This window comes from Talpa europaea, assembly GCF_964194135.1.
Source record: "Talpa europaea genome assembly, chromosome: 11".
Lineage (NCBI taxonomy): Eukaryota > Metazoa > Chordata > Mammalia > Eulipotyphla > Talpidae > Talpa > Talpa europaea.
Window position 1 is genome coordinate 81,594,027 of NC_140078.1, and position 20,292 is coordinate 81,614,318.

The following is a 20,292-nucleotide window of genomic DNA, read 5'->3' on the forward strand; positions in this document are numbered from 1 at the left end:
GGGACAAGTCCCACCTTTCAAAGTTTTATTTCCTGGCCTGAACACTGTTAAAAAATAAATCAGAAATGACCAAGACAGCCTCTTGGCAGAGATAGCACCAGCTACCCACCCCCCTCCCCGCCCCTCAAAAGGGGCCTCAGAACCTTTCTCTGCATACTGCCGAGGCAGCCTTGAGGAACAAATGATCAGAATGGGCATGTGGATGAAAACCTGCTCGCCCCAACTTAAGCAGTAGCTGTGAGAGGGGGGTCTTGGACCACTCAAATTGCCACCAGCCATGGCGATCCTCCTGACCCTCGCTGTGGGCCCACGACGCAGATCTCTGGAGACTGTTGCTGGCTGGTCAAGATGGGTGCTGACTGACAGAAGCCATAGAAAACAATCCCTTTGCTGCCACATAGCGAGCATTTGAAACATGAATTCACTCCTGAAAATGTCCTCACCGCTCCGGCTACCAGTCCGCTCTCGTTGGAACTCTTGGAGGCGGCCACAATGGAGGCGATTAGGAGGAGCAAGGTACCGATTAAATAGTGCAGAAATTCCTGTGGGCAAAACACAAAGCAGAGCAGAGGCTGAGGAGGTCCATTCTTGATTCCTGGAGACAACCAGGCGTCTGAAGCGATGAAGAGGAGGGAGAGAGAGGGCGGGACACCTTTCTTCCCCCTGAAACACCCCGACAGGAGCGGTGCAGCTCACAGCCAACAAATGTGCAAGGCCAGGCCTGGGAGGTTCAGTGAGAGAAGACGCAGGGCAGGCAGGAGAGGGACAAGATAGGACGGTCCTGTGTGAGCAGAGAGCCCTGGCAAGAACTGCCCCACTCCCGGGAGGGGTTTGCAGACAGGACCTTAATCTCTAGCCAAAGCTACCCAAAAAGCAAACCAGTTTCTCACAACTCCCAGGCTGGAGAGTTTAGGTGAAGCTCCAGGCACTGAGGAGCAAAGATCATTGTGGCTTCTGCTTCAGGAAAAGTTCTGGGTGAAAAATGCGGTGGCTCTGGTGGCCGTGTGGAGTATCCACCCACTCTGTGAACATTCCTAAGTGGAGATTCAGGATCAGAGCCTAAGATGAGGTCACAACCCATCCGTGAAGTGCCATGGGTGTGTGTGGGTGCTGGTTCTCACCCCAAGGACATTTAAACCTCGTTTTGTCTTCCCACTTTGCTTCTCTCTGGAAGCATGTCGTCAGGCCCACCTCTGCGGCTGAGTCTCCAGGCAGGACCGACTCAGTCTTTGCTTCTCCCCGGGCACACAAGGCCGGCCATTTCTGCCCCGTTCACTCTGCCATTAAAGCATCGTGGCAGGCCTGGGTGAGGATGGCCTGTCACTCAGCAGCACAGTCTTGCTTCTGACCTCATCTTTCCTCCTCCTCACTTAATACCAGATCAGAGGAGGAAGGTGGTTTTTTGGATTCAGAGTGAGTCCTCTCGGTCGCCTGAGTGGATCTATTTTTAGCTGTTTTCAAGAGACTTTAGAAATTACGCCTTCTTGAAGTTCTGCCCATTAGGGCAGGCAGCTGTTCCAGTTTAGAAAAGCATTCCACTTTCAAGCTGCAGCGCCTCTCAAGGCTGTGCAAAAATCAAAGATGCTGATTGCTCCCTTAGTGACTAGAAAGACTATCACAAGGCAGATCACAGGGATCTGACTGAAGAGCCGATCAATAGCTGGAAGTTCTCCACCCAGCGAGAAAGCGGAGAATGACACGTGACAGGGAAACCCAAGTGGATGGCACAGCCAAAAAGGGTGGCTGAGCCTAGCCTCCCAACTGTCATATCCCTTCAGTCTGCCCTCCTTGCCCCCCAGCTTTTATTTTCTCCTATGTTCACTATCAGGACTGGAGAAGCTGCAGGAGCTTGTCCTTGAAAGTAGAAAGATGCTGTAACTTTGAAAGGGGCCTTAGAATTTAGGAATACAAAAGAAAGTTCTCAAAATAATGTGTGATAATGTTGAATGTAAATGATCGAACAATCTAGTAAGCAGAGGTTGTCAGACCCACCTACGTACTGTCCAGAGACACACTTTATATCCAAAGAAGTACTGTGTCATGGATCCTTTATCATGTTTTAGTCAACCAGTCTGTCCTATGGGGATGTTAGTCCCTATAGGCTATAGCACATAGTCCATGTGTGTAGTGGGTTATACCATCTAGGTTTGCATAATTACATTATGACACTCACAGAAAAACACTGAATGGTGCATTAATCGGAACATATCCCTGTTGTCCAGTGACACATATAGATTAAAATGGAAAACATGTCATGTAAACAGTAACCAAGAGAAAGCTGGAATGGCTATGCTAGAATCCAGTGTAATAGATTTTACCCCCAAAACAGCTGAGTGGAAAAAGATGTGGTGTATATATACACAGTGGAATACTACTCAGTGATCAAAAAAGATATGTCACTTGTGGCAACATGAGTGGAGCAGGAAGGGATTGTGTTCAGTGGTAAGCCAGAAAGAGAAATACTAGATGGTGTCGCTTATATGTGGAACATAGAGAAACCGAATTAAGGGTCAAATTTTAAAACCAATCCTTAAGCGGCCTCCCTGGTGGCACAGGGGGTTATAAGATGCAATCTGTGAAGCTATCCACAGATACTGCAGCAAAAGTTCGATCCCCGGCCTGGGAGCTACCCACATGGCATGGTAGACCTCTCCTGTCTCACCCGCTGCTCCCCTCAGCAGTGTATTTCAGTCTGCCTGTTCTGTTCCCCACTCTATCTCTGGTGAATCCTCACCCCCCATACCTCTGGCCTGTACCCCAGTTCTTATATAAATCTTTAAAAAAACCAATCCTTGAAAGCTGAGCATAGATCTGAGGCTTCCAGAGGCTGAGGGTACAGCACAACGGCTGGAGGATGATGAGTGCTTCCGGCACAGAGGCCAGGGTCAGGCTACTCCCTTACCGACAGGGGCCAGCTGATACAGGTGAACACACCGTCGAGGCGGAAGAGGTGGACCAGGTAAAAGGCGAGGATCATTATCAAGTTGCAAATGGTCACCACTTCAAAGTAGCTGTAGGCACTGTAGCTGATCCACTGAAGCAGAGAGCTCCTCACACAGATGAAGGCGAGCAGCAGAACAACCTGAGACACAAGTAGAGGCATCAGATGGCACCCGGGGAACAAACAGAAAACTGTGCCGCGGAAGCAATTCAGGTTACTGCCTTCCAAGCTGGCTAGAAGGACAGAAACTCACTGGCTCACAGGAGTACATGCCGGCTGTGAGCGCTGAGCAGCAAGAGCTTCGTGTCCTCTGAAGCCTGATGTGTCGTGCCTCCTCAGAAGGGGCAGGAATGTAGAAAAAGAATCATCCCGTTTATTTGCTCGGCCTCCTCAGAGCAGAGTGGAATATGATGCTGGACCCATGATTTACATACTAGGTTCTACTGGGAGAGGTTGCCAATACCTGCCTACTTTTGACTCAAGATGATGATTCATATGTTACAACCTACCAGTGGCAGAAGCAGTTTTGCCTTTGAAAAATGTCAGCCCTCATCACAAATGCCCTGAAGAAGGTGGGTGTATCGTCCACTGCATGGACAATCCTGGTTAGGCAGTGCCTGCTCTCCATAGGGCATCAGTGAGCACAATAAGTGATGTGTGAATGAATAGCAATGATGAATTAATGACTAGCGTGACATGTTGTTGAATTAGCAGGTCAAGTAAATGATTAGCAACCCATGAATAGCAGAATACACTGGAAGAGAAGATTCTGTGCTTTTTGTGATGGCTAAGGAGAATCAAATCTTGTTCATACCACATAGGGAATAAACTAATGACACCCAGGTGTTAAATGCATATAAAATTAGAATCTTTAAAAACACAAGGAATTTGGGACAAAGAATTTGGACTGCCTCTTTCCAGTAGAACAGCGATTCCCAAAGGGTGTGTGTGATTTGTGTCCTACGGGCCACTTGACAATGTCTGGATACTATGGGGTGGAGTATTGGCATTAAACGGGCAGGGGCCAGGGTGCTGCTAAATACCCCACAATGCACAGGTCAGTGTTGTAACAAAACTATCTGGTCTCAAATGTGAACTCTGAGACAGGTTCTGCAGACAGTGACTTGACAATAAAGTCACATGGTGGCTCTAACACTGGTTACGGGGGGCAGTGCCCAAGCCGCTCTATTTTTAAAGCCCCCCTCATCCCTAGCACACTATCCAGTAACAGGTACTGTAGCAAGAAAAGAACTCTGGGCTTGAAGCTAAAGGCGGGCTTGAATGTTCTGCTGAACAGATCAAAACAGAGGGCTGGGGCTCGGACACAAAGCCACCCTCAGTATTTGCGTATTTCCCTTTGCTAATGAGCAACGTGAATATTTTCATTTTTTCAGTTCCTCAAGGCAACCGGGCATGGTGATATGACTCACACCTTGAGGTGGTTTTAAAGCTCTGAGGGGGGTCTTGCTTCGCTCAGGGGTGTGCATGATTGTTGGGGCTTTATTGCCTCATCAGTCCCCAGCTCCAGACCTCATCTACATCTCCCCAGTCTTGCCGGGACCCTCTTCATGTGCTGGGGTATTTTTATTTAAGGCCTGCCTTAAACTGCAGATAAGTCAGTTATGCCGTATGATTCTCAGGTGGAAAAGCAATTATGCACCTAATTTAATGCAGAAATTAGAATAATTTTTACTACTGTCCATCTGTGACAGTCAGGAAGTTCTGGTGGTGACAGACATGGGAGTTTCCCAACAAACTGAAGTGGCCAGGGCAGGTCTTCCCCTCGGAGCTCCCAGGCGGAGTCATGCATAGCTGGAAGTACTTCATTGCTCTAGCACACACCATCTCAGACCTGCCTGGGAAACCCGCTCATGAAGTGAGACTTCCCGAATCTGCCCCCTTGGGCGAAGGCCCCCTACCATGCGCTCTTCTTTAGGAAAGCCCAAATTTGGAAAGTAAATGTAGACAGGAGCTGGTTTGTAATACCCATTTACTAAAAGCTTCCTTTTTGCCCAAGATTTCACTTATTCCTACTTTAGGTAGCCAGCATTTTATCTAGTGCGCTAAAGATTTCATACCAAACGTTTTAGGAACACTTCTGAAATCAGTAGGTAACACCTGGAGCTGCTGGAGACCGTCTCCCCAGCCCCTAGCATCATTTAGATCAAAATTCAGGGGGCAGCCAGAGAGGTGAAGCAGAAGGCAAGCAGAACAAGACACAGGTGGGGAAAAGGCCCTGTGGTGCGGACCGTGTTCCCTCCCCGACTTGGCCCTCACAGGATCGCTCCTTCCCTCCCACTGGAAAAGCAAGTCAACAGACATTGAATTCAGATGACCAAAGTAGACATTGATTTCAGGACTGAGTGAAGGCTGAGAAGCTTCTGGAAGATAGGTATGGCTGTTTATAGTAACTGAAATGAGACACCGTGCAAAGGACTAGCTTGCTTCTTAGGGTGCTGTCGGCTTCTCTCGTAAAGGTCTGTTCTTTGACATCAAACTGCCATGAATGTTGAAAACACATTGGCGATAAATGTCCAGGGACTTGAGTAAAATTGCAAGAAACTTTAACTCGAAGGGAGGCTCTCACAGACCATCTGTGAGAGCCAGTTTAGTCACTTGGAATCCCCTCAAAAGTAGAAGCCTCCCCTACCCCAAACTGGTCTTTTTGACTCCGTTCTATCCAAATTTGCATTAGAGAGATGAGATTTTTGTGCAAGCAGGAGTTCAGTGTCACAGCGGGTGAAGCAAACTGACATCCCCTAAGGGAAACAGTTGCCTGAGAACTTGTGAACTAAAACAGTCTGGTCCCAGCTCCCCAGCCAGGCGCCAGAGCACTCTCAGCTTGGGTGAATGTCCCTCAAGGAAGAAATGGAACTTTGAAGTCTAAGATGAAGCAGCCTCAAGAGGCAATGCTCGAGAGGTTTTTTCCTGAGCTGAGCAGCAGAACCTCTGGGGGTGGCTGGCGGTTAGCCACTGCTTGCAGCCTGTGCTTGGGAACATTTCCTCAGAAGGCCTGACCCTTCACCTCCATGTTCCTGCCAGGTCTGGCTGTTGAGCACGCCTGTGTCTGGCTAAAGATGACACCAGACTCCTTGTGTCACCAGAGCACCAGGCTGGACGCCGGCAAGTCACCCAATCCCAACCCCCTCTCCCAGGAGTTTTTATTCTGCCCTTGAGAGCATGTTTCAGAGAGACAGGTAGGAGGAAAGGAAGTAACTGATGAAAGCGAACATCAGACGGTCCCAGACCCAACTCAAAGAGGCTTTTCTGCAAGTGTCCAGATGAAAGCCAGCTTGTCCCAACAATCAGACAGGGAGAGAAGGCTCAGGGACTGGAAACTATCTGTGGAGGCAGGCTGGCCCCTAAGTAAGTTTGTTTAGCAGTGGGGAGGCAGGAAGAGGAATTTCCTTCCTCCTCATCCCGAGAGCACCCCTCCCCTTCCTTTGATGCCCCAGGTCCCTTAGCACAGAATTTAAAGCCTTGGTTTGCTCCCATTTATTTTAGAATTCAGTTATTTAAGTTCCCCAGTGGTGCTTTTCTCCTATGCATTTGTCTGATGTAATTTGTTCATCTGAAACTGGAGAACCACCCCCACCCCCACATTGAGGCTTCAGCTGCAGGCAGTAGAAGCCCATTGGTTTGGACCGATCAAAGTATGAGCCATGAGCCGATTGAAAATGGTCCAGTCAGACTTGTAGGTGGGGTAGGGGGGGGCAGCATTGTCCAGTAATGCCGGTCATCACCAGGAGGCAGTGTGTAGGATAAGATAAAAAATCAGGCTTTTCTGCCCTCCTGCCATCAGGATAGATGAGGGAACCCTGTGATCCTGAATGCATGCCTGATGGCGGGCACCTGCAGTGGGTACACCTGCGCTAAGACTGTGCTTTTTAAGGGCGGCATCACGGGGATGCCAGGAGAAGCAGCAGAAGCCGAAGGAGAAGCCCGAAGCAGAAGTAGAGAACGCCAGAGAGCCCAGATAGAGTGAAGATTTGCTGGGGGCTGGGAGGACTGCCAGCCTCCCAGCCCCCCAGCCCCCCAGCACCCCTGCCTGCCACGTACCCGCTGAACCCCAATAAAAGACCTGCAAAAACCACTGAGGACTCTGACTCCTCCTTTACCAGGTCTGCATGGGATCAGAGAACCTGCACTGTGGTCATTCTTGCCTTTACACAGTGATGTCAGAAACACCAGCAGGGCCTCCTTAGTGGCACATAAGTCTCAGCACTATAAAGCTATTGGCAGCCATTACAGCGTGAGTTTGACCCCCGGCCAGGGAGATGACCCACATGGTGCAGCAGACCTCTCCTGTCTTGCTTGCTGCATCCCTCAGCAGTATTTTTGATTGTCTGCCTGTTCTGCTCCCCACTGTCTCAGGTGAATCTTCACATTCCCCCACCCCACACCTCTGGCCTACACCCCAGCTTTTGTATGCATAAAAATAAATCTTAAAAAAAAAACCCAAAAACAGCAACATTGCTGTTCTTTGAACTGTTGGCCCACAATAACAAACAGCAAATTGAGACACCAGGCCCAAGGCCTTTAGGTGCTTCTTTCAGGCAGTGATAGAGGCAGGCCCGGCTGGTCAGGCCTCTAAGAAACTTTGGCTTCATCTGCAAAACTTTCAATGTCTTTGGATGCCAGGAATAGAGTCTGTGAGAGAGCCTAAGAGCCTCAAAGTCTGATCGAGAGAATCCTAAACTGGCTGCTGTCCCTGCCTTATATCCTCTTTCAGGGTTCCCCACCTACAAATCTGATTGGACCGTTTACCAATCAGCTCATCGCTCCCACCTGATCGGTCCATTCCACAATCCAGGCCGCAAACCCATGGGCCTCTCTACTGCCTGCAGCTGGAGGAGCCACAGCTCTGGAGCTGGCCCAGGGGGCCCCCTGCTCCTCCCTGCAGCCCTGAACCAGGGGCTGTGTGCTGTGGGGCGGCGTTTTAGGAGAACCACTGCCGTCTACCATCACTGCTGGCCTCTGCCTGCAGCCCAAGCCCCAGTGGGGCCGCTGGTGGTGGAGGTAAAATGCCCACTGCACTGCTGCTTGCCCACAAGCAGTGCTCTGGGGCCCAGAGCCAGAGGCCGTAAGGTGTGTGTGTGTGTGTGAGGAGTCTCTGGTTTCACAAATAACCTCAGAAGAAGCCAGCAGGAGTGGGGGAATTTTTCCCTGTGTCCCAACAGTAGGCATTTATCACATCTTCAGGTTTTTTTTTTTTTAATATAAACAATCCTCCAAAGAATCTTCTTGGAAAAACTTCTTTGCATGCATATTTCCAAAAGATTCCTGGGAGTGAAATTGATACAGGGCAGCAAGGGGCACTACCGGTTACAAAATTATGGGTGAAAGCATATTCACATTTACAATTTTGATGTTTGCTGCTAAAATGCTACACCATAAAGATGTTCCCCTGCATAGGGAATATTGCCAACACAGATTTTTTTTAAAAAAGATTTATTTATTTATGCATACAAGAACTGGAGTACAGGCCAGAGGTGTGGGGGTGAGAGGATTCACCAGAGACACAGTGGGGAGCAGAACAGGCAGATCGACTGAAATATACTGCTGAGGGGAGCAGCAGGCGAGACAGTAGAGGTCTGCTGCGCCATGTGGATGGCTCCCTGGCTGGGGATCAAACTTGTGCTGCAGAGGCTGCGGATAGCTTCATAGGTTGCGTTTTAAGCCCTTGCGCCACTAGGGAGGCCCACCAACACAGATTATTAACAATATTGTTAAAGAATGGTGTAGAGTAAGGAAAAAAATGTCAGGCTTTTCTGCCCTGCCGCCATCAGGATAGATGATGGATCCTTGGGGTCCTGAATGCATGCCTGATGGCGGGCACCTGGAGTAGGGTGTGGGCATAGGTAGATGGGATTCACCTGGGCTGAGACTGTAGAAGCCAGTAAAAGCCGAGAAAGAAGCAGGAGAAGCCAAAAGAGAAGCTGAGAGAGAAGCTAGAGAAGCTAGAGAAGCAGAAGCCGAGAGAAGGCCAGAGAGCCCGGATAGAGTGAAGACTGGCTGGGGGCCCCCCAGCACCCTTGCCTGCTGTGTACTGGGTAAATCCCAATAAAAGAGCTGCAAAAGCCACTAAGGACTCTGATTCCTCCTTTACCTGGTCTACTGGATCAGAAAATCTGCACTGTGGTGCATTCCTGCCCATACAAATGGAAATCAGATCTTGTTTTAATCTTCATTTACTTGAATACTAGTGCATTGATTGTCTTCATATGTTTACTGCCTGTTCCTATTCTTGGCCTATTTTTCTATTGCTTATATTTTTATTGTGGATTTGAATAACTCTTTATACTCTAAATATTAACCTACTGTCTGCTATAAATATTGCAAGTATATTCCCCTACTCTCTCATTTGCCTTTATTTTTACCAAAGTTAACATTTTTTTATGCAGTTAGATCTATACAGCATTTTTAAAAGTCTTGGTTTTGTGTCTTGTTAAGCATCAGGGATTAATTTTTTTCAGATGGCACCAACTAGGGCACACCGTAGGGTTTGACCTTTACAAAACAGTCAATCAACTGTACTAACATTATTTACTGAATAGAGCATCTTTTCCTGCTGGCTTGAAATACTGCCTTTTACACGACTTTCAACCATATCAATTCCAATCCATTGTCCACAGAGGAATCAGAGCTTTAAAACTCTGAAAGCCTTAAAACTTAAATCCCTTCAATAGTTTGCCAAACTCATGAATCAGGTAAAAATCCTTTAAATGGGCCTCCCCGGTGGCGCAGCGGTTGAGCACTGGGTTGCGAAGCTGCCCGCAGCCTCTGCGGCGCTGGTTCGATCCCCGGCTGCTCCCCGGCCATCGGAGGAGGGTCCCACATGGCGCGCAGACCTCTCCTGCCACCCGCTGCTCCCCTCAGCAGTGTGCTTTGGTCCTTCTGCCTGCTCTGCTCCCTGCTCTGGCTCTGGTGAATTCTCTCACCCTCCCGCGCTTCTGACTGTACCCAGTGCTTGTATAAACAAAACAAACAAACAAATAAATAAATAAAACATGCCTCTATTAAAAAAAAAAATCCTTTAATGAGGCCCAAAGGGGCTGCAGGTGTGGTCCTCACTGCCTCGACTTCTCTGGGCACAGTGGGCTTCTCTGGGCACACTGGGCTCCAGAGCTCCTTGCTGCACGGGTGGCGGCAGGGAGGGTCGGGGGAGACAGAATTCTCTCTCATGACACTGATTGCAAAGCGACCATATCTATGTATTTGTTGGTCAAACATTTACTACCCTTCTCCCCAACTGGAATTTAAGGTCCGGGAGTATATGGACTGTAGAGAAAGTGGCGTTAGGTGGGGTTTTCTCTGCCTTCCTGTCTCCAGCCTCTACAGCTGCCACCTGCGGCCTTGCTTTTCTCCCTGGTTGTGTTACCGGCACCTGATAGCGTGTTAATGCAGTGCTTGGGAGCATGAGCACGGAGCACGCATGAACACCCTGGGCTGAGGAGTGTGAGCATGGGGCTCCTGTAATTGCGGATACCTGGGCCAAGAAGCCAGAGAGCGTGGGGCGCGTGTACCGATAAGTGCCAAAGCCTGAGAGAGATTATTACAGAGATGGGTCAAGACTGAGATGAGAGAGACAGGGAGAGAGAGAACGCATGGAGATTCTTGGGGGGGGAGGGCATTGGGAGGCTCAGTTGCTGGCTGCCCACCCTGCCTGCCTGCTTGCCACTATAGGAACCTTGTAGGTTCCACTCTTACTCGCTGCTCTCAGCAGAGTGCCCTGCACACAGGCCCTCAGTTCACCACTGAGTGGATGAGTGGTCTAGGGTTGTCCTGCCTCCTCTGACAGCCGCATGACACTGTTACACTTCAAAAAACCATGTCCCTCTCCTTCCCTTATGGGCCTCAAGTCCTTTGTGAAGAGGATGGGTTTTGTCTCTGGACATCACTTAGGTTCCTATTTGTGTGGCATCCAGAGATGAATGACTTGGCAGCTACCCTCTGAACACCGTTAGAAATTGGCTGAAGGCTCCTATCAATTGCCTTAGGAGGTGTGGCCTGCAGACTCTCCAGTTTAGGTGTCAGGGTGGGGGGTGATGGAAGAAGGGCTTCCAGCTCCCCGCATCGAGAGAAGCGGCAGGACAGTCTCCACTGAATGCCTACAGGTACCAGGTATGGTGACCAGCTCAGTGCAGCTTCCAAACAGCCCCACTGTGGCCAGGGAAATCTTGTTTCCTGAGTGCCAGAAACTCTAAATGGAAATTTGTTGAGTAAATGAGTAAACAACTGAGTAAATGCAAGTTGTATGTCCCTTTCCCAAGGCTTCCCCTATATTCCAGGCACTGCACTGGGCCTCCTTCCTGTCCTGTGTCTACAGGGCAGAGAGAGAGACAGGTGAGGAAAGGAAGGTGAGGCCATCACCCTGGGGAGGTCCTCCCTGTAACACACGGGATGAGACCAGTATCTTTGCTCTTCTGACCACCTGAAACAAATAAGGGCTTTAAACCCAGAAGTAAGGGCTCGCAGGCACAGTGGTGTAAACACACACGCACAAGTTTAGCTATAGATATAGGTCAGAGGGATGCCCAAGCTCCAGGTGAGCAGGCATTTGAGGTCACCTCTGCCTACCTCTACCTAATTGTGTCCACAGTTTATGGGAGGTGCGAGGGGGGCGGGGGGGGGCGGGGAATGCACACTGGTAGGGGCCATGACTAATTCCTGCCAAATGCAGAGTAGGCCTTCAATAAAATATGCAGAACTGAATTTGGGGTTAAACTGGATTCTCACAGTGTAAACATGGCGGGCCATGCAGCCTTTCATCTGTAATCGCTTCCCCTCAGGCTCTCCACAGTTAATCTCAGGAGGCAGTGCTGAACCCAGAGGTTTGCTTTTAGCCCTCAGCAGAAGAGGGGGCAGCCTGGGTGCTGCCATGACAAGCAAACAGAATGCCCAGCAGTTCAGACACCTACTGAAATATTTCTGGATGAGATAAAACACAGGACCAGATTTGCTTCACAACAACACGGAGTGATGGGAATGCTTTTAAACTTAGATTATGGTGGTGGCTGCACAACTGCTGTTTGCTAAAAAGCAATGAATTTAAAACTAGTAACTTCTGGGGCCTTGCTGGTGGCGCAAGGGGTTAAGATGCAACGTATGAAGTGATCCACAGCCATTGCAGCACGTGTTTGATCCCCGGCCAAGGAGGTGACCCACACGGCACAGCAGACCTCTCCCGACTCGCCCGCTGCTCCCCTCAGCAGTGTATTTCAGTCAATCAGCTTGTTCTCTTCCCCACTCTGTCTCTGGTGAACCCTCTCATCCTCCACACCTCTGGCCTGTACCCCAGCTCTTGTATGCATAAATAAATAAATCTTTTTTAAAAACCCAAAAAACTAGTCGCTTTTATGCTCAATAAAGCTAACAACAATATGACGGATTAAATGGATGGGGATAGAGCTCATAAGGACTGGCCAAGCATTGGTGATTATTGCAGCTGCTTTAGGGGTACACAAGGGTTCCTTTGTGTTTCTGTATATGTTTGAACATTTTCATATTAAAAAAGCTGAAGACATAATATCCGATAAGCTCCGAGAAATAACTACCACAAGAGGACGGAGGGGTGGGAGGGACTCATGGATGGGGATTTGCAGCCATCCCTCTTACCAAAAAGGCACATGTAGAAATTAAAAAATCATTTTTATTTTCAAAGCCATCATTACATCATCAGTTTCATTTAGAGAGCAATTCAGGCAGGGTGCTGTCATGGGACTCCACCTGAGAGTAGATGGCGATATTTGGTGCCTTCCGATAAAATGAATGAAAGTGCAACAGTTCACTTTCCAACCACAGACAGACCAAGCGATTAGATTCGACATTCACAAAAGCCGCCAGTGCAAACACCAGCCAGACACTTGTCTGCAGTCAAGAACACCCAGTGTCTGAATGCAGCCACAGGTGGGCCAGGTGGACAGCTGCCTGCAGCTCTTCCCAATTCCTGAAGCAAGGTGGGCTGAACATAACATGTAAGAGTAAGAGGGACATTCTGGAGTAATGTTTTCCTATGACTGACTGGAAAAACACCCCAGCTGCTTTGATCAACTTGGCAGGGAGTATGAAGACCATTTCGAAGACCCTGAGCTATCTGGAAATTCATGGTATAACTTTACAGCCCAACAAAGACCCGGTGTGAGCAGGAAAAGGAATAAAAAGCCTTACACTAAGATGAGACTGATTTCTTCTAGCCCAATGCCAGCCAGCAGGCAGACTAGCTGCCCGACACCTCGGCTTAATTCCTTTCTTTTTTTTTTTTAAAGATTTATTTATTTATTTATACAAGAACCAGGGTACAGGCCAGATGCGCAGGAGGGTGAGAGGATTCACCAGAGAGAGAGTGGGGAACAGAACAGGCAGACTGAAGAAATACACTGCTGAGGGGAGCAGCAGGCGCGGCAGGAGAGGTCTGCCGTACCATGTGGGCCCTTCGCTGGCTGGCCTGGATGGAACCAGTGCTGCAGAGGCTGCGGACAGTGTCACAGCGCTGCGCTCAACCGCCTGCGCCACCAGGGGAGGCCCTTAATTCCTTTTCAAACCTTTCCTTGGCCCAAATCTTAGACACCTCTGATTTCCTGTTTTTTAGAGGTTAAGCAGCCACTTTAAATAAGCCCTTTTCTAATTGACAGTCCATCTGAACTTTTTTATTTATTCACTTATGTTCCTCTGTGAGGCACTTCTGCCTGGTTGGTACTGAGGTGAGGACATAAAGGGACAGCTCAGGGCAAGGAAGGTTTTCCAGGGCAGCAGGGAGCAGGTCCCCCGCTCGGGTCACCTCTGGTGACAGGGTTTGTGGTGAGGGCATGGGCACCTTTCAGCTCTCAGGCAGGTGGGAGAGCTGTTGGGCATCTCTTAGCACTCAGGGTACTGGTGAGTAGACATCCTCTCCAGCCCCTGCCACCTGATTGGGGACTGAGACCCCCTACACTATCCACAAGAGCACCCCTATTTACCAGGGCCACCTCACAGAACCCTGCTTATCGACCTTGAACCTCCCTGATGTCCAGCCTGGTGACAATACCATCTCTGTCCCAGCCAATCGCATCCAGGCTCAGGAGATGCCACACACATGCAGCCCCCTCATCAGAAGACAAGGCTGTGCATGACAGTTAAGAGATGCAAGATCTGGGGCCTCATGCAGCCCCCTCATCAGAAGACAAGGCTGTGCATGACAGTTAAGAGATGCAAGATCTGGGGCCTTCCTGGTCGCTCAAGGGGTTAAGCATCAACACGATGAAGCTATCTGCAGCCACTGCAGCATGAATTTGATCTCCAGTCAAGAAGCTACCCACACGGCCCAGCAGACCTCTCTTGACTCACCCACTGCTCCCCTCAGCAGTGTATTTCGGTCAACCTGCCTTTTCTGTTTCCTACTCTGTCTCTGGTGAATCCTCTCGTCCCCCCACACCTCTGGCCTGTCCCCTAGTTTTTGTATGCATAAATAAATAAACCTTTGGGAAAAAAAAGAGACGCAAGACCTGATGAGGACTCCTTCATACCATCACTTATGCACTTTAAACTCTATAGAGGTCTGATATAAAGTCCAGACTCACAATAACGCTTGCAGTTCACAGCAAGGAATTGTTAAGCTTCCCTTCCAGTATTTACTTTTACTATCCCATGCACATCCCATGTCCAAGTGGAAGGTGACTTCTGGCCATTCTCCATCCTTTACTTCCATTTCCCTTGCCAAACTCATGCTTCTGGGCCAGATTCACCTAGTAGAACTTTCTGTGATGATGGAAATGTTCTCTATGCATCATGTTGCCCAACATGGCAGCCAACTGTGGGTTCCTATGAGCTGGCCATTCATGGGCAATTGTGACCTATGTGCTATCTACAAATCACAGCAGAACATTCCTTGACTACCTACTGGGTATAGTTCGTATTGCGAGGCAGGCCCAGGGACTCGTAGGCCGCTGTTGACCTGATTACATGACTATCTCCATGGCGGTCTCGGGATAACTCTGCCTGTGATAACATCATACTTTGCTGATGCAAATGTCTCTTGACACATGGTCACGATGTCCCCGTCCCTCTCCCTTATAAAACTTTCTCTCCCATTCCTATCCTACCCTCCGGACCCTATTCCTCATACCAATGTCGCATGATCCGATTTTACGATCCTGTATGATTTCAATAAATGGCAAAAGAACTGCTCAAGTAGCAGAGTCTTGCCTTGCAAACGGGCTCCATGACTGCTGTGTCCTTCATCACATTCCAGTAGCAAAGGGGCAACAAAGTTTCCTTGACAACAGCCAAATGCAACCCAGCACTTGAAATGGCTATATGAGGCTGAGAAATCAAATTTTTAATTTTAATTAAATTTAAACTGGCCACATGTAGCTGGAGGTTATTGTGTTCTACAGTTTAGACCCCCCACAAAGCATTCTTTGTTCTGTTGCCCAGATTGAAGGGAACCTATCCTTCCTTCTTTGGCATTCATTCCAACCCACTTCTGGCATCTGCCAGATCCTTGCAAGTCTCAAGTTTCTCATGAGATGGAACTTCCGTTAGATCCAGGTAGAGTCTGGGCCTCTTTGGGTCTCTAAAACAGCCACTCGAGGAGTGACCTCAGCAAGTGCATGTCCTATTCAGTTGGACCAGACCTCAGTCCCTGCTGGGGTCAAGTATTGGCCATCTCGAAATGACTGTTTATAGACCAGAGAGGTATGTGACCATCCACAGATATTGGCTGCACTAGTCATCTCTTCTTTTTCTGTGGCAATCCCATTTTATTTCCAACAGGTAGATTTACTTGATGCAAGTCCTGTTTTTCCATGCCTCACTTTCTTTATTTAGAGATAAAAGAGATGGTATACACACTACAGGACATTATGATGATAAAATCAGTTAACATGTAAAGAGCTTGACCCCAAAGAAGCCAGCAATAATCAGTGAAAAAATATCAATGGAAAATTAACACATAAAGTTGATGGTTCAGCCTGGGTCTGGAAGGCACCTCTGGACTTAACACCAAATTATCAAATATGTATATCCTTTGACCTCAATAATGTCATCTCTAGTAAATTACCCTAGCATATCCACTCAGGAAACAGATCAAAGATTTATTTATAAGAATATTCTTTACAGGGCCTCCCTGGTGGCGCAAGGGGTTAAGCACCGCACTATGAAGCAATCCACAGTCTCTGTAGCACGAGTTCGATTCCCGGCCGGCCAGGGAGAAACCCACATGGCGAGGCAGACCTCTCCTGTCTCACCTGCTGCTCCCTCAGCAGTGTATTTAAGTCAGTCTGCCTGTTCATTTCCCCTACTCTGTCTCTGGTGGATCCTCTCTCCCCCCTGCACCTTGGGCTGTACCCCAGCTCTTATATGTATAAATAAATTTAAAAAAAAAGAATATTCTTTACAGATTGTTATAAAAGTAGAAAAATTAGAAAAAGATAAATATCCAATAGCACACATTGGTTAAATAAAATTATGGCTTATCATCAGGACAAAATATAATTAACCATTAAAAAATATTTTCTCTACAGAGAAAAAAATCAGAAACAAAATTAATGGGCCTCCTCTGGTGGCACAGGCAGTTGAAGGCCGCGCTGTGAAGCTGTCCACAGACTCTGCAGTGCTGGTTTGATCCCTGGCCACCGGGTGAGGGTCCCACATGGCGCGGCAGACCTCTCCTGTCGTGCTCGCTGCTCCCCTCAGCAGTGTATTTCTTCAGTCTGCCTGTTCTGTTCCCCACTTTGTCTCTGGTGAATCCTCTCACCCTCCTGCAAATCTGGCCTGTACCCCGGTTCTTGTATAAATAAATAAATAAATCTTAAAAAAAAAAAACAAAATTAATACTCCCATTATTACCAATACCCTAATAAAAGTATATCCAATACATTTAAAGGAAACTACTATAGATACAATGTTAAGAGTGAATATTTTGGGGTGATAGCATTGTAGGTATCCTTTTCCCTTTGTGCTTTTATCATATTTTTAGAACATTTATATTGAAAATATTACTAGTTGTGTGATTATGCCAGACATACCTTTGAATGATCTTACTTTAATAACAAGGGAAGACTTTTACAATATCGCAATAAGTATAAAGAACATTTCCCAAAAAAGCTAGGTAATATGACTGAGTGAAATGTGGAAGTTGAGAGGAAAAACCAGAAGCCAAGTCCATAGTTCTGCTAACAGTGTTCATGCTGGTTCTAACCCTGGGCTTAGTTTAGGGAAGCAGATGAGCTAGCTTGTCAGGGGTAATCCCAGTTTATGCTCAGGCCAGGTGGCCAACTGGCATTTCCCTGCTCTCTAAAGTGTCCTGCTAAATTATACACTTGATCTAATTAAGAGGTTATAACTTTCCCACTTTTGTTTTTCTATATTTCTAAATTTTAATGAACATGTGTTGTCTTCTAACCTCTCCCACATTTTAATGTTGTTGACACTGGAATGTAAATTACATCAGATTAGTGCTCTTTGCTTGCCTCCATGCCTCCCCCCAGGTTATGAAATCGGGGTGAGTCTTAGAATCAGTAAGATCTTAGAATTGGGCAAACACAGCACATTAATTTAGGGATGGGGAAAACACTGGAACTATATTCAATGCTCTTGTTTAAGACTCTAAGACCTAGATAATTGGATAAAATCGGTGAGTCAGACCCCTACAAGCAGCTGGGGAAGGAAGTGGTGTTTCCCAGAGATTCCCTGATGAAGTGATGAACAAAATAAAATAATTGACTGCCTAGGAATCTTCTCCAGAACCAGGCAGAGCCTACAGCCCTTGCTAGGACCTGAACTTTTTTACAAGGTGCTGAAATAATAATGACGATTAGTGTCACGAATGGCTAATATTCATGAGGGACTAACCACGTGCCAGGCATAGAGTTGCTGAAATATGACAAGAAGCCTAGAGAGGTACATACTAATGTTACCCCCCTTCTACAGATAGGGAAACTGAAACACAGACAGGTACCTGCCCGCACATTATGCATAGAGAAAGGCTTCATTTTTTCCTACCTGGTTCTAAAATGTGATTCTTAACCAGAGTATACTCTTTCCTGCCTCTTGAATGTTTTTTCCCAAGTTGTGAGCTGGGCAGATGAACTCATTTGCAAAGCTCTCCCTGAGGACTCAGTGGGGGTGGTAAGTAGGGGTGGGTGGGAATGGGGATGCGACTAGAGGCTTAAACAAGCTCCCTAGCAAACCACGCCCCCCTCCCCGCCCCCGCCAAGGATATTCTAATTACCTTGACTTGGTAATGAGGTATATGAAACCATTTCCAGTATGATGTGACTAATCATGTTTCCCCAAAATGGCCACAGCAACGTTCCCCATATCACGTACTCCTAGAACCTGGCTGCTGCCCACCAAGAAGCAGAATCTGTTTTCCCCCCCTTGATTCTGGCAGCTTCAGGGAGGTCTTGGGTTTGGTAGGAGCAACTCGGAGGCCCTGGGTCTCGATAACCTCCTTCTGGCCCTCAGTCTCTGGATAAGCTGGTAGGAGAAACTCTGAAGGCCCTGTGGCCTTCCCATGATGTCAGCAGGAAACAGTCCACTGGGAGATGCCATGTGTGGTTGTCTGGCCAGTCAGCATCATCTGTGACACATGAGCGAGCCTTCCAGTCATCCAGTCCCAGTTTTTCAGTCTTCCCAGCCTTAGCTCACTCACTGTGGAGCAAAGACAAGCCCCCTTCACTCAGTCCTGCCTTCCTGACCCACAGAATTTGTGAGCAAAGTGGTTGTTTTGCATCGCTACCTTTTGGGGTCATTTAATATGCAACCACAGTAAGCTGGAGTAGGTAGTGGAACCAAAAAAAGGTCCCGCTTGGTCTGTTTTGAAAGTAGAATATGAATTGTTCTGGGTTTTGTGTTTTGGTTCTTTGCATAAGGAAGTTGAGCTCTGTCCAGAGGACAGTGATGGGTCCAGATGAGAGAGAAAATATGTGCCACCTACACCTGGGACTCTGGCTGAGGGGCGCCCCCAGCAGAGATGCTCTTGGAACAGGCTCAACTGGAAGACAGCTGTTGCTAAATGTTCTACAAGGACGCCTGTGGTGGGGACCACTTGCACCTGGTGCCATAGATCCCACCTACTCCTGCATCACTGACAGGATGCTTTCCCTGAATCATCCAGACTGGAGGCTCTGCTAAAATTGTTGGGCTAGGAGGCTCCACACACACTTAAAAAAAAAAATGCCAGTGGCGGGCAGAAGTGACTTTTGGGAGTCCTTGGTTTGAACTTCCCTACAGCCCTGGGATTCAAGAAGGAGAAACAAGAGCACAAAGAACTGCCACCTCCACATGCTGAGGGTCCCACCCATCCCTGGGCAGCTCAGCGTGTCACAATCATCGTCATCTGCTTCCTGGTAAGATTTCATATGAAAGGCAGATCCCACTACCAAATGTATTTACGTACTGGTTTTCCTTTTTTTTTTTTAAGATTTATTTTATTTATTTATACAAGCACTGGGTATAGTCAGAAACATGGGAGAGAATTCACCAGAGTCAGAATGGAGAGCAGAGCAGGCAGACAGACGAAGTACACTGCTGAGGGGGGCAGTGGGTGGCAGGAGAGTCTGCGCTCCATGTGGGACCCTCACCCGGTGGCCGGGGATCGAACTGGCGCTGCAGAGGCTGCAGGCAGCTTCGCAACCCAGCGCTCAACCGCTGCGCCACCAGGGAGGCCCCGTACTGGTTTTCCTAAAGTGCAACATGGCCACTCTCTCCAAGGGCCACGGTGATGCTTCTCCAGCTTCAGTGCGCTTTGTGACACTGCAACCTCCTGCCACTTTTCCCAAGCTGTTAGCCTGCCAGTCCCCGGACAATGGCAAACACACAGGGACAGTGCTGAGTCAGTGCAGGTACCCTAGCTGAACCCAGCCCAGATCATATGACAGAAGCTGGCGCCGAGATGTGGAAGCCAGTCTAGTTCAAGATGAGCCAAGCCAGTCCAGCTGACCTCAGTCACATGAGCAACCCACACTTTGTGTTACAGGCCGCCTGGTCTTGAATGTCATGCAGTTAAAGCTAATGGAACCCAAGTTTTTTATTTTTATTTTTTTTTTTTTTAATTTTCTAGAGGCATGCCTTATTTATTTATTTATTTATTTATTTATTTATTATTTGTTTGTTTGGTTTATACATGCACTGGGTACAGTCAGAAGCGCGGGAGGGCGAGAGAATTCACCAGAGCCAGAGCGGGGAGCAGAGCAGGCAGAAGGACCGAAGTACACTGCTGAGGGGAGCAGCGGGCGGCAGGAGAGGTCTGCACACCATGTGGGACCCTCCTCCGGTGACCGGGGAGCAGCCGGGGATCGAACCAGCGCCGCAGAGGCTGCGGGCAGCTTCGCAACCCAGCGCTCAACCGCTGCGCCACCGGGGAGGCC

The 20,292-nt window shown here is 48.3% G+C and overlaps 1 protein-coding gene across 1 annotated transcript in view; it reads right to left on the reverse strand.

The window, feature by feature from the left end:
* The window catches only part of CMTM7 (CKLF like MARVEL transmembrane domain containing 7), a gene marked incomplete at both ends in the record, with an annotated part of 39,615 nt that overhangs the window by 2,343 nt on the left and 16,980 nt on the right, over nucleotides 1–20,292 (reverse strand). Inside the window, 2 exons of the mRNA XM_084247809.1 lie at nucleotides 444–542; nucleotides 2,903–3,082. Coding sequence (XP_084103935.1) covers nucleotides 444–542; nucleotides 2,903–3,082 — 279 coding nt within the window. The remainder of the gene's footprint in view (nucleotides 1–443; nucleotides 543–2,902; nucleotides 3,083–20,292) is intronic.